Source organism: Primulina huaijiensis, unplaced genomic scaffold, assembly GCF_012295235.1.
Source record: "Primulina huaijiensis isolate GDHJ02 unplaced genomic scaffold, ASM1229523v2 scaffold37775, whole genome shotgun sequence".
NCBI classification, from domain to species: domain Eukaryota; kingdom Viridiplantae; phylum Streptophyta; class Magnoliopsida; order Lamiales; family Gesneriaceae; genus Primulina; species Primulina huaijiensis.
Window position 1 is genome coordinate 842356 of NW_027358831.1, and position 20270 is coordinate 862625.

A 20270-nucleotide genomic window follows, 5' to 3' on the forward strand; every position below is an offset into this window, starting at 1 on the left:
GCTAGAATTCAACTCCTCGCAAGGGTTTTCCTTCTAGGTCCATGCCAAAGAATGCAGAGAGACAACAAAATTATGTGTAATTCCAATAAGGCAAGCTAAGAAATTTTTCTACATCCTCTAGCAGCGCAAGCACCTATACATTGGAAAACAGAAGTATAAAAAAAAACATAGTAAAGAATAGAAATTGTCCTTTGGTCCCAGATAAGTGATGATTTAAGAAAACCACAGATGCATCCGTTGCCTAGCATAGGATTTGGTGTAATCCATTAGCATGTTGAATAAACATGTAAACAAAAGCAAATAAATTCAATACATTAATCATCTATGATGAAGTGTGAATGAGCGACATGCCAAAACCCACAAAACTAAATGCATTTTCACACCAAAGAAATGTAGCCTTGATTCTTTTACACAATATAACCAATAATTCCCCCGTTTCTACACAACCATACATCCTAATAATCAGATTACGGTTCCGAAACTCAAAAGGAAACTTTTTAAAGGGAAAAACGCCGAAATCATCATAAACTCAGCCATAGCATTAAACCTGTGTTGGATTGAGAAGGGGAGAAGCGGGAGCACCAACGAGGATGCTTGAATCCTGCGTCTCCGAGTGAAATTCACTCGAATTCTGGGTAGAGGAAAGGGGATTGTTGATATATATTGGTGAGATTACAGGAGAATTAAATGCTCCTGGTCTGGAGATTATAGAAATCATATCCGATTATGTCAATCCTACTGGATTTCTTAAGGCTGTAAATCTGAACGTAATCTCAATGGATTCTCAAGTTAAATGCCATCTTTTAACGGTTGCTTTCATCCTCGCAATAAATTACGAAGAGGGCTTTCCAAAAAATAAAAGGAGAGGTAAATACACGGGAAATTGGCCTTGAGTAAACACAAAGAAATGTTTTGATTGGGGTTTTTTCACCAACTTTTCCATAAATATAACTCTTTATAATTTTTTTTGGATTAATTATATTTTAAAATTGAAAATTTTGTGATAGTAAAAACTCTTCAACAATTTTCAAACATTTATTAAATTAACATCTTTCTAATTACATTTATGAATTATCGAATTTCAATTATATATAAATGGATATAAATTTTTTTTTTTGGTTTAAATATCAAATTAAACAAAGCCATGATTATTACTCGGCAAAAACTTGTGTGAGATGATCTCACGGGTCTTATTTTGTGAGACAGATATCTTATTTGGGTCATCCATGAAAATTTTTTACTTTTTAAGCTAAGAATATTACTTTTTATTATGAATATCGGTAGGGTTGATCCGTCTCATAAATAAAGATTCGTGAGATCGTTTCATAACAGAACTTCGTATTACTTGAGGTAGAACATAAAATTGGGCTAGAAATTGGGATTCGGGAATATTTTGCCATTTTTTTATTTGATAAGATTAATCAAAAAGATAAAAAAATATATAAAAATTAAAATTAAGTTCTCTGATCGACCCCTGAAATTCCTGGAATTCCACGATTACGATATAATCCCACGGAAAAAGTCAACTGCTGAAAATCTAGCGAGCTAAGTTTTCCCATTATGCTTTGAGACTGGTGTCTCCCAGAGTGTAGACAGGAGAAAAGGAGAGGAGAAAGAAATGGATGGGCCACTGGAAAATGATATCTGTTCGATATGTCACTCCAATTTCAATACCCCTTGCCAAGCCAATTGCTCCCATTGGTTTTGCGGTGAGTTATTTTGCGTACTCACCCACATCACACCACCATGAATGCCAAGATTTTGGTCTAGGGTTTTATCTGGTTGATGGGCCCTTTCAATTTGGGAAATTTAGCATTATATTTATATGGGAGTCTGCTGTTATAGAATTTATCAGTTTCTGATTAATAGATTTCAGCGTAATACAATTAAGGGATTATTTTCGAAATGATTTGCGATATTGACAAACAAAAAATTTATGAATTCAGCATTAAACTTGTTATTTGATCAAGTCTCGTTATAGGAATTGAATTTCCTCGTGCTTTATTGGCATAATGATTAAATTTACATAATCAAAATATTTTGTTTGGGAGATGGGATTGGAGCTTTGGTTCAGGGGCCCCAATCCTTTATTACCTAGTGAACCCTCAAAGTACTAATGCGAGGCATGAGTATGACATTGTCATTGCGTCCACTCAGCAGAAATTTGAGGCCAGGAGTTTTTGTTGTTTGTTCACCTTCTGTTACAGTTTATGCAAGTGATAAACTAGTAACATTTAATTTGTTGTTTTCTATATTAGGTAGTTGTATATTACAAGTTTGGGATCATGGACCCACCTTTCACCCCTGTAAATGTCCCCTATGCCGACGTGAAATCACCTTGCTGGTTCCCAGCGAAGCATCATCAAGGCAATGCAACATGGTCAACACTGCGGAGATCTTGCCGAGAATTGAAAGATATAACCGTCGATTTGGTGAACAGTCAAATGGTCTCATGCAGGTTGTAATTTTCTCCAATATTCCTGACAAGATTTGATGGTTGACCTTTTGAATGATAATATCTATATCTTTCTATTCATGTTGGAGTGCGCTTGTTACTTTGTCTTTATCTATTCTGCGTAAATGCTCCTGCTCCTGCAATTCTTTCTTCTTCTTTTTTTTTTTCTGTTCTTTCTTTTTTCTTTTGATAACATACTCTGGTAATCTTTTTAAAATATTTTCACCCACCCAATACCCATAGATACTTTCACGTGAGTATGCCTCTGTTTTCTTGATTCTTGCACACATGAAAGATGGGATCATTGTGTTATTTGTTGCCTGATATATGTGGAGTATTTTTTTAGGGCAAAATTAGAAGAGTACATGGAGTATGTGCAACACATTTCCGATTTACATTCAAGTCTTCTCGTGGTATCCCCTTCTGGTTGCAATTCCGTGAAGCTGTGAAGGATTTATTTTGAACTGGCTGATTACATGAAACCGTTCTTTTTTTTTTTTTTTCAGAGAATGCAAGACCTACCCTTTCTCCTCAGGAGACTGTTACGAGATATTAGAGATCCACAAAGAACACTTCCACTTTTTATCAGGGCACGTGTTTACTTGGCAGTTAAGTTCTCCTCCCCTTTGCCTCTGATGCTACAAAAGGTCATGTTCTGCTGTTGTAATTGTACTATATGTTGCAGTAACTTGTGTTAAGCTTCCAATTAGATGCTATCGTCATGCATGTTGCCAATTCTGCATGTCTTTCAATGTTCCTCAATTGTCAAGCCATTGATTTCTGGAAAGTTTTTCAGAGCTAAAATTATGATTTGCGACGATGCTGAAATGTTGTATCAACATGAATATGAAGTATTTTAACTATAATACTGGTAAAATGGGAACCTGAATTAACGTTTATCGAAGAAAATGATCGTGCATTCCAGAAATCACCCCTTGTTTTCATTGAGAATTATAACTTCGATCTGAGTAGATGGCTCTCTTTCTACGGAAGAAGAGAGTTCCTCTCCCAACCCTTTGTTCATGGCTGAATTGTAAGTTTAATCGTTTAGTGAATAAATGGATGATGTGAAATATATCCCGTGAAATGTTGTATGTCTTCTTATGTGCTGTATTTTTGTACTTACATCATCTGCCCAATTTTTTGAAACTCTGAACAAAATTGTATTCCTCCATTCAGTTTTTCCCGCCACATTCTATTTCATGCAGTTGCAGCTTCAGTAATGCCATCTGAATAAAAATTTTGCAGCTTTCTGGATGGTTTTTAATTGCCTCATGTAGATTAATCGGCATCACTTATTAAACCTAATACTAATTGAATTGTGCTCCATGTCCATTAAGTAGTTGCATATTTTTTCAAGTCATTTTCACGCTATTGGTTTTGGATTGATATTTCTATGTCTCTGATATGCAGATGGTTGCTAGTGCTATATATGTCCTTAGCCCAGTGGACATTATTCCTGAAGGTACTACCCTTATCAATGTTACGATATTCTTAATTGTGTGTTGTGAGCTACTTTTTTGGTTTTAACATTTTCCATTTTTTCTCATAGGACTGCTAGGTATAATTGGCTTTCTGGATGATTTGATTATCATACTCATGTGCTTCCTGCATGTTGCTGCCCTGTATCGAGCTGTTCTCCTTTCTCGGCATGGAGGTTCATAAATCGAGGTGGATGTTTCAGAGAACATCCGGAAGAAAGAAGCAAAAGCTTTTTGTTGTTGTCAAAATTTACCGTCTCACTGGCTTGCACTGAACTGAAAAGCGGTTGATAGCCTACTTAGAATTCTTATCTTGTGTCTTTACTTCATATGGAAACATGTACACAGCATTGTTGACCTCTATCTGAAACTATGATCCAAACGAGTGTAATGTTGCTCCTTGGTGGCTGGGAGTGCAATCGTTTATCTTCCAATGGCTGCAACTTAGATTTGTTTCATGCTGGTTCTGGAAAAGAACGGATTTTCTATTCTTGTTTGTCATTGTTCTTAGAGGGCGTGATTGGTACTAGTTTTAAATTGAAAAGGAGACACCGGCATAATAGCAGTTCACTTTTATGGCACAGCAAGTAAGTGGATTGTACTAACACAGGCGGAGAGAGCGTGCTTCTTTTAATTGAATATAATCTTACGGCACTTGATCAATCTCGTTCTATTATAATTTATAATGTTACACGAAACTTTTGATGTACTTCAGAATATGTACATCTGTGGAAACTCGCATATCCTTCTCAAGATGGAAACTATATAACACGATATTTTTAAATGTCTACTGAGCGTATTTCTAAAGCAAAGTATGGAATCCGCAAGTCCAAATGGCTTCCAAGCAATATCAGACTGTATCGTACTCTATTTATGATTGATCAATAATATCATAATATGTGCTCATAATTCTGTATGGATGATATGTTCTCTGCTATTTTGCTGGTAGCTGTCAGTTTCTTTTTCCTGAAGGATACTTGTGTCCTTGTCTGAAGATGATAGGCATTCTGCTGAAGGCTGAACATATCCGTAACCAAAGCCTGCAGCAGAGTTGCAGTAGGTTTCCACAGTTCCATCCATACTCTGTAAGTTGATGTTGTTTAGAACTATGTGGGTGCAGGGGACTGTGTCACTGCATGCAAATTTCATGGCCTTTTGGGTTTTTGAAGTCCCCGTAATATTCCGGTACATTACTTGGCTTATTTCCACAGCTGAAGTCTAAAATATTGAATAAAAAACAAGCTTAAACATTATTGTTGTCATAGTGAAAGGCTTATGAAGTGTAAATAGATTCATACATTATAAAGTTGATGGGAAATGGGATGTTCTTTTGTTGCTTTACCTGATTTTGACAAGTAGTTGGTGAATCACAATAGAATTGGTCTATGATAATTGGATTGGAGACATTATCCATCCTCACATCTTGATAACGTATGGATCGCACATAACCAGAACCCCCCTACGAAACCAGGACTTTTCATTTTCATAGTCAACCGAACCAACATACCAAAATTATGCAAAAGATCTCTAGTGAGTATATTTATTATTTAAGAGCATGAGAGTCCACCTGCCAAGTCTTGATTCTAAGGCCATTTGTTGTACCTCGAATGAATGCATTATCCAGTACAACCTGCTTGACTATACCGGTGGAGTTGTCTTTCCCAAGACTACCTATGCTGTGACAAGGGAACGAAAATGAAAGCATTCATTCAACAAATTCGAACTCAATCTCGATATATTGAATTCTTGGCTTTAAATTTTTGACTTCAATAGCAAAATGGTCTTACTCTGATGGCAATTTTTATATGTTTATACGTATATAGATTACCTAATTCCATGACCAGGTCCACAATATATATTCTTCATCTTGATACTGGAGCTAGCGTTAACAATTGAGATGCAATCGTCACCTATTTGTCAACATACAAATTCATAATGTTTGATTCTTTACGTTAAATTCATCTAAGAGAAGTTCATCATCTTGCACGTCTGACTAAAATTCAAACGATTGAATATATACTAAGAATAAAATTATAGAACCTGTTCCGATTTTGCAGTTCTGCAAAACAACATTGGTGGATCCAGTGATATGGATTCCATCGGTATTGGGACTATCTTCAGGAGATGAAACTTTCACACCAGTCACACGGATCGAATCAGAACGTGAAATCACAAAGTTCATCTGTTGGCTGTTCTGAATGGTGAGTCCTTTGACTCTTACAGCGGAGCAATTATCTATAGTTAAAGCCTGCAGCAGCGTTTATGCAATTTTTTCATTTCTAAATTCTCCTTTTGGCGCATTTATCTTACAATTCGAGAAGTTTGGCATGATAAGTCGACGAATTATAAACGTAGTAGAACCTCACCGTTGGTGCTCCTTTGCATGGCTGAGGGAGAAAGAGGATACAAGAAAACGAGTAAAAAATTACAGATTAGTAACACTGTATCGTTTCGCTTACGATAAACTATGACAACACGATTTTGTTTAAGATTTACGTTGGACTTGTTCTTTTTGCAAGATTCTGCCCACCATTTGCTGCCTGATCCATCAATAACTCCATTTCCTTGGAAAATGGCCTTGCTTATATTGTAAAAATCAAGCCACATTCTGGGGTTCTTTGGATCCCAATTCTTTGGCTCGTTGGGTGCTACAATAGTTCCTTCAATCTGCACACGCATCAAATTCCTTCATTGATGTGTATAACATATTCCTTTTGGTAGACTTCAAAATTTAGATAATCTTTCCTCTCTAAGTGTAGAACTAATTAATCCTATAATCATGTTCATATACTGTAGATGAGATGTGCATAAAGTATACCTGGATTACTATCTTATCAGCACAAGGCCCTCTAAATCTTGTGGCATTGACAAGATAGCGTCTCCCTTCAGGAACCAAAAAGACTGATTGTATTTGTGAAGAACAAGCTTGCTTCCAAGCATTTACAAAGGCCTGATATTATACACCAACAATTATTTTTAAAATAATAATAAACTAAATGAAATATTTTCTCAATATGCTCTTGAGGATTGAGGAACATGTTTGTCATGCATGTGATCAAGAAAGAGCATTCACAACATTTTCACCTGAGTATCATCCGATACTCCATCCCCAACCGCACCAAACGCGTCTACATTAACAAGGATCTTGTTCCTGCCATGCCCACTTCTCCAAGATGGAAACTCCAACAGCTCATCAAATTCGTCGCCTTCATCTTCTTCCACCTCCCATTCCTCTATATCTTCGAAGATCGCAATTTTTTTTGGAAAATCTCCGTCTTCACATTTAATAGGCACTATAAGCAAAACAAGAAAGCAAAGATATGTTAACTTGTTCATTGTTTTAAGGGTACTTGATTAGATGCAGTTGATTTTCATAAATCAAACATAACACAATGGGGTATTAATTTATAATAAGCATGGATTCAGTTTTGAAAATGGAATATGGCTTGGCTTGAAAGGACATGAAGGTGTTGCAGTTTTCTTCATATGCCTACACTTGAAGGGTAAGAATATATAATGTTTGAGAACTTTGCTTTACTCTTCAAACTAGTGTCCCACACCACTATATCTCACCTTTCCCAAGTCAAAACTGATACCATGAGCCAAAATAAACAATTTTAGAGCCCAAAAAAATAATACTGACATATAGCTCCACTTCAAGTTTTTACATGGGTCAGGTCAAACAGTGTGTAAGGTTTATTTTAAATGTTCCGAGAGATGGCCTACATTTTGGAAAGGGCAAGTCCTTTGAAATATTAACATAATTTTACTAATAATTTTATAGTTTCTTTGTAAGTACGTCAAGACCATGTTTGTCTTACTACATGTTGAAATACAGTCATATACAAAACCATATAACTGATGTAGCGATGTTTCTTGGATACATAGGCAGTTGTCAATGGTTGTTAATGGTAATGATTTCCACTCCGTTGGGACAAAGAACATCCGATACAGACCTGTACGCATAATAGATACTTGTGATAATACACACGCACACACACAAGTGTGTGTACAATTAATATACGTCTTGTATTGTTTATTTAAAATTAATTCAGCATATACAAGCTGTGAATCTTTTTAAATTTTTTTATTATACGATTATTCATGTAAGAAGTGTTTTTTTTTTAATTTTAAAAAAGACCAAAAAAGCGCCATGAGATTGAGGCACTTACGCAAGAAAGATTTTTTTTTTTTTTTGAGTACTATAAAAGAAAGATTTCACATAATTATTAGATGGTCGTCTAGAAATTTTTAAAAAATATATATATCGAAAAGATAAAAAGTAAACAAATCAATATGTCCATATTAGTAAATGTAATTACATAGGCGCATAAAAGCATTATTCAATAAATTACTGTATAACAACAGTGTATTAAAGAATTATTAACATATTTAAAATAAAAGAAATTAGATTCAACACTCAAGTTTATAGGAACACCACAAATATTAGTTTGTTTAAAAATTTGAGGTTCAGAAAAAGTATAAAATTAAAGATAATTTAAAATGACTAGAAATTCCACTTTTAAAATTTTTTATTATCTTAAAAACCCATCAAGATAAACAAAATCTCTTGAAAAAATCATTAATAAGTATCCAAATAATAGTATGTATTTTTAACTTTAAGGTTGAAAAGATTATTCATAAGTATAAAAAAGACTTCAATCTCATCACCATAAAAACAAAATATATCGTTCCCACTCATCAGCCCAAAGGCCCATTTACTTTTTTGTAGACATGTGTCAAATATGGTAAAAAATTCGTGTGAGACGGTCTCACGGATTGTATTTTGTGAGACAGATATTTTATTTGGGTCATTCATGAAAAAAATATTATTTTTTTATGCTAAGAGTATTTTTTTATTGTGAATATCGGTAAAGTTGACCCGTCTCACAAATAAAGATTCGTGAGACCGTCTCACAAAAGACCTACTCTCAGATATATTAAAATTTTTGAAACCTATATTAATATTTAATTATGAAACAAAATTATGTCCCAATTTGAGTTTCATAGTATACGGCACACGAAGGCCTCTGTCTGGATGTCTTTAATCCCTATATCTTTCCCTCCAATTTGTTTCGCGCCATGATCTGCCACGTGGCATATCTGTGTGGGGGGGGGGGGGGGGGGGGATGCTTTTTTTTATTTTTCTTGGAAATGTTTTAGGGAAAAGAAATTATGAGATAAGTTTGTTTTCGAAGAAAATAGTAGTGTTGTTTACATAGATTTTACTGAAGTACTATTGTGCCTTTTTTTAAAAAATCTTCGTAGACCATCGCCCTTTCTGATTCATTGATGGATATGGAGCCTCCGAGGATTCACCGCCTTGATGAGGCGGTAGTGAACAGGATTTCTGCCGGAGAGGTTATTCAACGGCCGCTTTCTGCCGTGAAAGAGCTCGTGGAGAACAGCCTTGACGCCGGTTCCACCTCTATCTCAGTAACTCTCAAGGACGGTGGCCTCAAACTTATCCAAGTCTCCGACGATGGACACGGCATTCGAGTACGTGTGATTAATTTTATATAGTGGCTTGTTTTTTTGCTTCACATGCTAATAAAGTATTTGATTTTTGCTTTGCTCCTTCCTGTTTCTGCACAGTACGAAGATCTGCCGATTCTATGTGAAAGGCACACAACCTCGAAACTGAGTAAATTTGAGGACTTACAGTGCATTAAGTCGATGGGGTTTAGAGGGGAGGCTTTGGCAAGTATGACCTATGTTGGTCATGTCACAGTTTCGACTATTACCGAGGGTCAGTTGCACGGTTACAGGTGACGATGACGCACTGTCACTTTATTTCGTAAAACGTAAAGTGCTTGAATGATTGTGATGTACACTTAACCTGTGCATGCATTACTGAAATTAGTGTTTGGGTTAGGGCAGTTTAATAGGTTATTCTTAAATCTGCCAATTTGATCTTCAGAGCTGGCGAGAAGCATTCTATTCTACAAAACCGTTCCCTTTGTGCGTCCGCGTGTAAAATTGAATTCAAACAAGCAACTGGTCCTACTCATTGTTCCTATCGTACTGAATATTCTTCTCTATTTTTTATCTTCTTCTTGTCATGGGTTATAAATTCAGTAGTTTGTAAGTCTACAGGCAGCATCTCTGTCTCTTAGGCTCTCTGCTAGCTGTTGGAAATTAACTAATTCTTTTTCTGGTTTCCTTGAGACCGTGCATTACATCTAGAAAAAAGAGAAGTTTTTTTTTATACAAGTCAATTTATTGACTAGGTTAATTTATATTTATATATGCGGATGGTCAGGACTACATATAGAGATGGTTTGATGGAGCATGAACCCAAGCCTTGTGCAGCTGTTAAAGGTACCCAAATCATGGTATGTTTTCTAATGGTTTAGTCCTGTGCTTTTTAGTTATCCTTTGACTTAAAGTACATATTTGACACCTCTCAGATTCAAGATTAGGTACTGACTTAGAAAATGAAAACATAAAGAGAAAAATGTGAGACAAGAAATATTGAAATAATTTATCTCTTCACTTTAATGGAGAAGAAAGAGCAAACTAGGGATGCGATTTAGTTTTTGTGTCAAAGCTATGACAGTGGAGATGTACGAAACTTTCTTGGCTTGTTTTGTCTGTGATCCGTCTGAAATTAATCATCATTCATAATTTTGTTTGCCTGAAATTTTTATTTTATTAACTTTTCGATAACCTCATTGCTCTTTTGCTTGATTTGCATCTCTCGAAGATCGAAAATTTATTTTACAACATGACTGCTCGGAGGAAAACGCTACAGAATTCTGCTGATGACTATCCCAAAATAGTGGACTTAATATGTAGGTTTGCAATCCATCACAAAAGTGTAAGCTTCTCTTGTAGAAAGGTTAGTCTGTTGTAAAAATTGAGATTATCTATGGCTGCTTACACTTCCCTTTCATCTTATTCCACCATGACCAAGAGTTATGTATTTTGGATTAAAAGCGTTCTCTTTACTCAGCATGGAGCTACTAGAGCAGATGTTCACTCAGTTGCTACATCTTCAAGGCTTGACGCAATCAGGTCTGTTTACGGGTTGTCAGTTGCTCAACAGCTGATGATCATAGAAGCTTCTGATGACGATCCATCGAGTTCGATTTTCAAAATGGAAGGTTTGATATCAAATTTTAATTACATAGCAAAGAAGGCAACTGTGGTGCTTTTTATCAATGGTAAGTATACTTTCCTTGATTTTTTAGTAAATAATCATAATGTCGAGAGGCACATTTGACTAAAGCGAGAAGTTTGAGTTTTATCCTATTGGAAAAGTCTTACATACTGCTTGTGTATTGTAATTTGAGTGCTAATCATTTACCCATTTTAAGTGTGGAAACATTAGTTTTATGTTTGATATTCTTTAATGATAAATAGTTGGAATTTCTCCAGATTCATCCCGCAATTACTATTTTCTAATTTATCCCCTTTAGTCTCTTTCAATATACATGGGCATGAATGCTTCTTGTATTCTAGCAGGACTCAAGAACCAAATCTTATTTCAAAAGATTTCTGCATGTTGTCTGCTGTTAAATAGTGAGTCCTTGTTTCTCTCATCTATTCCTCTTGTGAGCAGATAGACTGGTGGAGTGTGGTGCTTTAAAGAGGGCAATTGAAATTGTTTATGCTGCAACATTGCCGAAAGCATCAAAACCATTCATTTACTTGTCAATCAAATTACCGCCTGAGCACATTGATGTGAATGTGCACCCAACAAAGAGAGAGGTGCATACAAAAATTGGCAACTAGAAAAGCTATGTTGATCCTATTGAGGTTTTATTGCATTGATGATGTTGTATCATACACAGGTAAGCCTACTGAAACAAGAAGTTATAATTGAGAAGATACAGTCTGTCATAGAATCCAAACTAAGGAACTCTAATGAGTCACGGACATTTCAAGAGCAGGTATTTAGGCAAACTTAGGCTTGACATTTGGCTGCTTGATTACTTATCGCGGTATTCAAATGTTGTTTTATACTTGCTAATTATCTTATGCCCCAAATCTGTTACTGCATCAAAGGAAATGAATGGATGCTCTGATAGGTTGTCAACTCCAGTATCATGTTGAAGGAATGAAGATATGCTTTGACATGCCACAAACTCCATGTGGAGGATGCACTTTCTGACATCCCCTTTGATGTGATATGGAATTTGTGGGATGTCAAAGAATGTATTTGCCCCTTTGACAAGATTAATTCAAATGACTTTTGACTACAACTTCATATTCTTCCCTATGCTTTAGTTTCTTCATTTTTATTGTTTTGGTAACCTTTTAATACTTTTTGTTGTATTTTTCTTAAGTATCCTTGTGTTAAATGTTATAAATACTTAAACCAATGCATCCCGTAATTTTGCAAGCAATAACATTTTTCAGCCCTGTTCTTCAAATGTTGTGTTATAGCCATCAACCAAGTTATAATACTAGACATTATTAGCTACCACATCTATTTTTGATTAAAGTCAAATTGTTTCCCGAGAAAGTCGTGCCTATAATGCTTATAGTTATGTCCCTACAAAATTGTTATGTGTTACTTGGAATTAATTGGGGTTAGAAATTATTCATAGGTATGAAATTGAGGAATCCAAATCTTAACGCTTCTATGGTGTTGCTCTTGCATAATGTAAAGGAAGTAGATTAATGGTTTTCGTTGTGAAAATTGAATCCTGCATGCTTTTTGACTTTGAGATAATTATCTGAAAGTTTGGGTCTGAAGCCAATTTTGAAAGAAATTTATTTTGGAGCCTCTAGATATAACTGGGATGAGAACAATTCTATTGTGATTTGATTTGTTGGATATCAATATGGAGTTTTCAATGCAGCAGAGAATGGATTCGACATCTTCTGTTTCTATGACTGAGAGCAAAGATTCCCCTAGTCACCCTTCAACTTCTGGTATGCTTAACAAAATTGTTCTTTGGCCTTTTGTAGGGTTCTCAAAGGTGTTGGGTTATTTTTACATTTTTTATTATTAAGCTGTCTTCTAAAGATTTAATTTTATACATTAGGTTCAAAGTCGCAAAAGGTTCCAGTGCACAAAATGGTACGGACAGATTCGCAGGATCCTGCCGGAAGGTTGCACGCATACTTGCAAATTAAACCTTGTAGCAATCAAAAAGGAAGTTCTCTCTTGACCTCTGTGAGGTTGTTGCCATTGGCTCTTTGTTCATTCATATCTATAACATGTTTCATATGATACAGGAAACTCCATTTGCAAGCATTGTAATTTAAAAGATATATGATAAAGGCGCCATGGTTAAATGATTGGGGAAAAATTATTGGCATCTGTTCTGAACTTGTAGGATTTCTCTTGAATGCGGTTGAGTTTCTGGATATCTCACCTTCTGTGCACTTTCAATATTATGATGTGGGTGAATCTGTGCATTCTTGTTTAAAAAAAAAAAAGAAGTCGAATAGCGTTGTATATTGAGTCCTGCATCATTTTTCATTTCCTCATACTGTCCATATTTAATCTGTCACTTCAGGTCTTCTGTCAGGCAAAGGAGGAACCCCAGGGAAACTGCAGATCTTTCTAGCATTCAGCAACTTGCTAAAGAGATTGATTCTTGTTGTCACTCTGGTACAAGTCAAATCCTATATAACTAGTTAACTCTCACCAAACTAATGAATGACGCCCTCCACTGACTAGTTGTTTCCATAGAGTTGCAGGATATTGTTGGTCATTGTACATATATTGGGATGGCTGACGATGTCTTTGCTCTGCTTCAGCACAATACACACCTTTATCTCGTTAATGTGGTAAACTTGAGGTGATTTTCTTTCCTATTCATGTTGTTACTCAGAGGAAATGGTGAAAATTGTACTTAACTGAAACATATGCGCTGAGGAATTTTATCACACTGGACCTAACTTCTCATGCCCTGTGTTTGTTTGTTCTCTGTTATGCCAACAGAGGAATGCAGGCGCTTGGTACCATTTCACCAAGCCATTCTAGATTATGATAAATAACTGTGGTTACACGTCCACTATATTTAGATGAGATATCTTTCTTTCCCTCTTCATGAACTTTTCCTTGCTTCTCATCTGCACACCTGAAAAGATGAGCCACTCACTTTTTGTGTTTTGCATCTTCTCCTGCTAAACCTTGACCTGTTGACTTCTCCCTGAACAGAAATGTTGGACTAATCGCATTCAGCCCCTTGTAAAATTCCTATATAGCACAAAACCCCTTATAAAATATTAATTAGCTGTTAAGTCTTCAAAAAATAAGCTAAAAAACCGTGCTTCAGAAGTTGTAGTAACATGTGCCTGAAATGCAATTGATCACGTTTTTTTGACTTTTTATTAACCCAAATGACATAAATGCCTACGAATTTTTAATATAATATTTGTTAATGGGTTTTTCCTTGATCAATGATTTAACATATTATTTTTGAATTGTGTTATTTTAAAATTTTTAAATATTATACAGTGGGAAAAGACAACTGAGAATAATAAATTCACCAACTTGCTAACCAAAATATAACTCACACACTCATATATTACTTTTTGGTTGGTTTAGAAGAGTTGGTGACTTAAACAAGCATTAACACTCTTTTTTGGCAGCAAATAAGGATCTAACAAGTAGTTGCTAGTAACCATGAATAAACCTAGTGCGGAAAGTTTTTCCTTGGCTTCGTTACTGGAATTTATATTCAAGCATAGACTGCTTTAGCTTGTATCTGAGAATATTGCGATTTAAAGTTGTTTCAATTACTAGAAAGTCACAGAATTATAAGTGGATCAAAATATAGAGTAACCTAGGATGATTGTTGGCCAAATGTGGTTTAGGCAGACATAATTCAGCTTTTATGACTGATGTTTGTTAGGTTGCAGGGTACTAAAGGTTGTTCTTCACAAATATTGAAGCGGTTAACTTTCTATGTCCATAACCATGGAATGCCTTTATCAGTGCAGTGTAGCTTATATAAAAAATATTTGTGTTAGGTTTAATGATCCACTAACATGATTGATCGCAAAATTTTCAATAAAACAGCACTGTATCATAATAATTATGATGTTCTCCTTTTGCCATCTGAGATTCGTTGATATGCCCTGCAGCAAAGAACTTATTTACCAGCAAGTCTTACGGCGGTTTGCCCATTTTACTGCAATTCAACTGAGCGATCCGGCTCCATTGTCAGAACTGATAATGCTTGCACTGAAAGAGGAGGATTTGGATCCAGAAGGCAATGAAGATGCTGAACTAAAGGAAAAGATTGCTGAAGTAATGTCATATCACTTTTTGCATATTCTGTAAATTAGAAGGGTTGTTTTACTTCGTCAATCCATTTTGTCACCTTTGCAACTTTCCCTGCTCTTGCTCAAACTGTTTCATCATGGCACTTTTACCCAGTTCTTATGTTTCCTTTGTTAATTATTTACCTTTGTTGGCTCTGCATTGAGTTAGGACTTGTTTACAATGCTTTGAAACATAATGCTTATGTTATTTATGCACTCGTTAGATATATATCCAGGACTTGAGGTCTATAAACAATTAAAACCTCTTGTCAAAATATAATAAATCTTCTTTATGGTTTTCATTTTTAAAACTAAGACGGCAAAGTTTTTTCTTTCATTATTTTTCTTGTTTTAGACATCAACATATGAAGTTTTATACATTTTGGATTTTGAGCACGATGAGGTGACTTTTTACACCATGATTGGATGATCACCTGTGAGCAGATTGTCATCTGTTGGAGTTAACTGGATGAATTGCTCGACTTATTGATTCTTAATTCTAACATAGAGTTTCATATTGATAGCAAATATTTTTATTGGATTCTACATTAGTGCACGCTAAAAAAATGTGTACGGAATGCGTGACATAGGTTCAGTATCCACATCATGCTCTGTTCTCCATGTGTTGATATACTTGGATACCTATAACCCTGAATTAGAGGACTTCTACTGTGATCTAGTAGCAAGCTATTGTTTTGAGTTTGAGCAATATGTGCACAAAGCTTGGGGCTTGAGATGCTACTGGTGAAAACAGTACCTTTCCACCTCTTAGTTCTTGAATGAAATTTTCTTTCGTGCCATGCGTGGCTGTTCATTTTCCTTCCTAAGTTTTCATTTATTTTGCTTGCTAGATGAATACGGAACTACTTAAGCAAAAGGCTGAATTGCTGGAGGAGTATTTTGGCATTTATATTGATTCAAGTGGTAATTTGTCCAGGCTTCCAATTGTACTTGACCAGTACACTCCAGACATGGACCGTGTTCCGGAGTTCATTCTTTGTCTGGGCAATGATGTGAGTTTTATGTTAATTTCCTTTCCAGGTGTACACTCAGTTATTTAATCTTAACCTGATTTCCAGGTGTATATATGTTATAGATTTAATTTATTCTCCACTTTCAGTTACTGCACTCATTCACACCAGTTAGCCTCTCCCTGTCCTTTCTGAAGCTGTCTGACGTTGATGGCAATTTAGAACATCAAGTGAGAGTTAGGAGTTGAAAATTTTCGAATAAATTATCGAAAACCAGCAAAACAAAGCTGAAAATTTCATTCACTAAAAGCATTGATTGATTGAATGGCTGGCAGGGTTTTGGTTTCGGTTTGGTTTTTTAATGTGTATTGTGATGGAATATGTGGAGTGACGGTGTATGCATTTCTTTTTTGTAGGTAGAGGAAAGTTAGAAAAAAAAGAGTAAAAGCACATGGATGATGATGTGGTGAAAAATGATGGGATGATTTCTGCATAAGAACTAAAAAATGAAAAGGGGGCAAAGTTGCGGAGAAATGTCAGTGTGGAAGAAAAGAGCATCCCACATAATAAGAATAATTGGTTGCTTTTCTATGATATTCTCTTATTATAATCTCGTGGACAAGATGGTCAATGTCAAACATACAAGTATGAATATGAATTAAGCTAGAATACTTATTAAAATTTTAGCCATGCAGTATCGAGGTTCACTTCACAGAAGATATTTCTCTCTGATGTATTAAATTATGAAAAGAGTTGTAAATGGTTATGCAAATCAGTTGGAGCATTTTCTTTATTCATGACCAAAACTTGAAGTACGGATTTAATATTGTTGTGTCAGACTGTATGTGCAACAATATTTTATAAATATTCTGATTTTCTCGTTTATGTAGGTTGAATGGGAAGACGAGAGAACTTGTTTTCAAACAATCGCTGCTGCTATTGGGAATTTCTATGCCTTTCATCCTCCGTTGTTGCCTAATCCATCAGACGATGGTTTGAAGTTTTACAAGAGAGATTCCTCTGATGGTCATGAAATGAGAGATACCACAAAAAATTCTGGTATGACCATTAATGCCGGCATGATGAAACTCTCACATGACTGTTCTTAGGCTGAAATCTGAATAATGTGCAAATGAGATGAGCTTTAATCTCCTTTTTCATTCCGAGAAACAAAAATGAGGAGGGTTCAGTTTGATATGATCCACAGATTAGCTTATGTATCAGCAAATCAATGGGGGATTGTCAATATCCCGGGAGGCATAGGTCCTAGTTTGGGTTATGCTGGCTGTGTGCATGGGTGAAACTGAAAGAAAATATTCTTTGAGATTATTTAATCAATTAGGCTTAGGAAGAGGCAAAAGCGAGTTTACCATATAACCAGGACATCCTCATGCATGCATCATTTTTATTTTTTATGTACAGTAGTGCTGCACTAAAAATGTGTGCTTCGATTTTCATGCTTAGTATATTTACTTGTGAATATTAAATCCTTGAGGCAATCCCATCGATAATCACATTTGACTCATAAATTGGTGTAAGAGTTAAATTGAGGAGCCTGTGGGAATTCAAAAAGACACCTTGCATTGATGTATTATTTGACTTTACGGTCACAGACGACATTGTCAGGTCTTTTGGATAAAGGTGGGCTTCTAAAAATTCGATGATTTGAGACAACAATTCATTTCCCTGAGAAACACGAAAGCTAAATATAAATCATAGAATGAACACATCAAGACACTCGTATTAATGGTCATATGTTTGGTCTATCAAATACATTTATTCTTTTCTACGTATATCTCAGAAGTTCATATCTTTTGACACCTTTTCGATCTGCAAATTAACAATGCTATCTTTTAATCAGATAGTGTGAAGGAAGACATTGACCATGAACTACTTTCGGAGGCTGAGAACGCGTGGGCTCAGCGTGAATGGTCAATTCAACATGTTTTATTTCCCTCCATGAGACTTTTTCTGAAGCCTCCTACTTCAATGGCTACAAATGGAACATTTGTCAAGGTATTAGAACATTGTTTAGTAAATTTTTCCCAATTTACTTCTGTTCGTTGTTGTAAGTTAGTCTCAATGGCATCTGTTATCACATTTATGTCACTCTATATCAACCGCATATTCTTCAAAATCAATCACACCTTTTCCTTTCACGGGCAAGTGATAGCAACTGGAGTACTAATTTGTGATTCACAGAATTTTTTCCCGACTCACGCTTGACAAGAAGTCCAAAATGTATCAATAAAATTCAGTTGTCATCAATAGGACGAATGACTAATAATTTGAATGTTTGACTTGTCTTTTTTCCCTTGAAACTTATTTAAGTCAAACCAGGTGGTAAATTTTTTCCCCTCCCCTTTTTTTCCTTTCACACTTTCTTGTTCCCCCGGTTTTAAATTTACTACATAGATACATGCACATATGTATGTATGTACCTTTCCAGCTGATCTTACTGACCAAATGATCTTCGTGTTCTTCTCTTTTCACGTAGTTGAGAATATAGATATCATTCTGTTGTTTTGCATGCAAGTATTCTTTTTCATTTTGATGCAATGTTAAGTTTTATTTTATGTTGATCAGTATATAATTAATTTCCAGGTGGCTTCACTGGAGAAGCTTTATAAAATTTTTGAAAGATGCTAACAGCTAGCTAACCAAAACTGTAGTCTTTTCGCTACATGGAGATGTTTTTGGAATGGCTCAGTTGTTTTTGTGGATCCATTATGTCAGGCCATTATGGATATGGACTCGTTTTAATCTTGTAAATATTGATTGGAAGTTTTTTTGTCCTCGGAGCTCTGCAAAATATTGCAACTGTAACAGTTACGGAGTTACGGTGGTTTCTAAAGCCGGTTTTTTAAAAGATAGTTGAAATTAAAAATAACAAGGTGTCTTTAAAATTTGTATTAGCAAATTATGCTTAGCGTTTATATATACTAGTGTAACGAGGCACGCGTTGCGTGTTTGTATAATATTTTTTATAATTCATTTGATTTATATTTAAATGAAGATTAAAATATAATTATAAGAAATAATGAGGAATTAAACTGTAATTTTGTTATATAAATTAAAAAATAAATTGAAAAATAAAAGAATAATTGAACTTATAACTTAAACTTCAAGAAACAACGACTTTAACCATTGAATTACATATAACTTGCATTAAAATTCTAACATTTTATTAATATATATAATTATTAAAACATATCATGACACAAAAATTAGTTACTCTAAGTGTCTCAAACTTAATAAAATAATATAGATATTATAGATATATATGTGTGTGTGCGCTCTTCCCGGAGGTGTGTAACATTGCAAAATTATAAACATGTTCCGAACAGGGTTGACATTGCTTCAATTTGTGGTTTCTGACCTATTATTTTTGCTAAATAAAATGTAGTTTTTTCATCTTTGCTATTTTATTATTCCTTTTTTTTTGGCCCGACTTCATCATTTATGCAATATCCATTTTCATCTGATTATATTTTTAATTTAGAATTTACTTTTATAGTATAATCATTTTAGTTAATAATCGTGTTGCAAATAATTCTTTTTATTTACTATACAAAAAATGTAAAAAATAAAATTACTATTTATTAGAGCTCTTTCGATTATTTCAACAGCAAGAAATATATTATTTAACTATTTACCTCAAACACGCAATTCTTAAACAAATATATAAATATAATTTTTAATCAATTAATTAATTTAATTCCTATAAATCAGGTGATATTATATTAATCAATTTATAAAATAAATAATTATTTAAAATATTTAAATATAAAATAATAAATGATATATTACTGAATCCATATAAATATTTAATGAATTAAAATATTTGTTGTAAATAAAATATGTAATAAGGATTATCCCAAAAATATTCTATAAAGATTGACCTTCATATGTTGGAGAATGGAGATGAGGTTTGTATAAATATAAAGAGTAGGTTTTTTGTGAGATGGTCTCACGAATATTTATATGTGAGACGGGTCAATTCTATCGATTTTCACAATAAAAAGTAATATTTTTAATATAAAAAGTAATACTTTTTCATAGATGACCCAAATAAGAGATTCGTCTCACAAAATACGGTCCGTGAGACCGTCTCTCACAAGTTTTTGTCAAATA

General features: G+C 34.6%; 3 protein-coding genes across 6 annotated transcripts; 2 read left to right on the top strand and 1 right to left on the bottom strand.

Moving 5' to 3' along the window:
• The first annotated feature begins 1496 nt into the window (after window positions 1–1496).
• LOC140968792 (uncharacterized) lies at window positions 1497–4334 on the top strand. The gene is made up of 5 exons (XM_073429900.1): window positions 1497–1709; window positions 2259–2458; window positions 2962–3063; window positions 3869–3920; window positions 4008–4334. The coding sequence occupies exons 1-5, from the start codon at window positions 1619–1621 to the stop codon at window positions 4118–4120; spliced, it is 558 nt and encodes a 185-aa protein (XP_073286001.1). The 5' UTR covers window positions 1497–1618; the 3' UTR covers window positions 4121–4334.
• A 257-nt stretch (window positions 4335–4591) lies between these two features.
• On the bottom strand, window positions 4592–7529 carry LOC140968790 (probable polygalacturonase At1g80170). The gene is made up of 9 exons (XM_073429899.1): window positions 7021–7529; window positions 6755–6886; window positions 6433–6603; window positions 6303–6323; window positions 5977–6184; window positions 5765–5846; window positions 5504–5612; window positions 5279–5395; window positions 4592–5154 (listed from the first exon to the last, which is right to left on the bottom strand). Exons 1-9 carry the CDS (start codon window positions 7270–7272, stop codon window positions 4840–4842), a joined length of 1407 nt encoding a protein of 468 aa, XP_073286000.1. The 5' UTR covers window positions 7273–7529; the 3' UTR covers window positions 4592–4839.
• A 1569-nt stretch (window positions 7530–9098) lies between these two features.
• Window positions 9099–18989, top strand: LOC140968734 (DNA mismatch repair protein MLH1). 4 transcript variants are annotated; one of them, XM_073429816.1, is made up of 16 exons: window positions 9099–9435; window positions 9532–9704; window positions 10199–10271; window positions 10643–10777; window positions 10892–11102; window positions 11501–11649; window positions 11733–11831; window positions 12750–12819; window positions 12933–13068; window positions 13410–13504; window positions 13586–13694; window positions 14986–15151; window positions 16017–16178; window positions 17027–17195; window positions 17998–18152; window positions 18741–18989. In XM_073429816.1, exons 1-16 carry the CDS (start codon window positions 9229–9231, stop codon window positions 18783–18785), a joined length of 2154 nt encoding a protein of 717 aa, XP_073285917.1. In that variant the 5' UTR covers window positions 9099–9228; the 3' UTR covers window positions 18786–18989. The 4 variants fall into 4 exon arrangements, with proteins under 4 accessions (XP_073285917.1, XP_073285916.1, XP_073285918.1 ...); XM_073429815.1 differs by having other exon boundaries at window positions 9100–9435; window positions 12747–12819; XM_073429817.1 differs by lacking the exon at window positions 9099–9435 and having other exon boundaries at window positions 10199–10257; window positions 12747–12819.
• Window positions 18990–20270: the final 1281 nt, after the last annotated feature.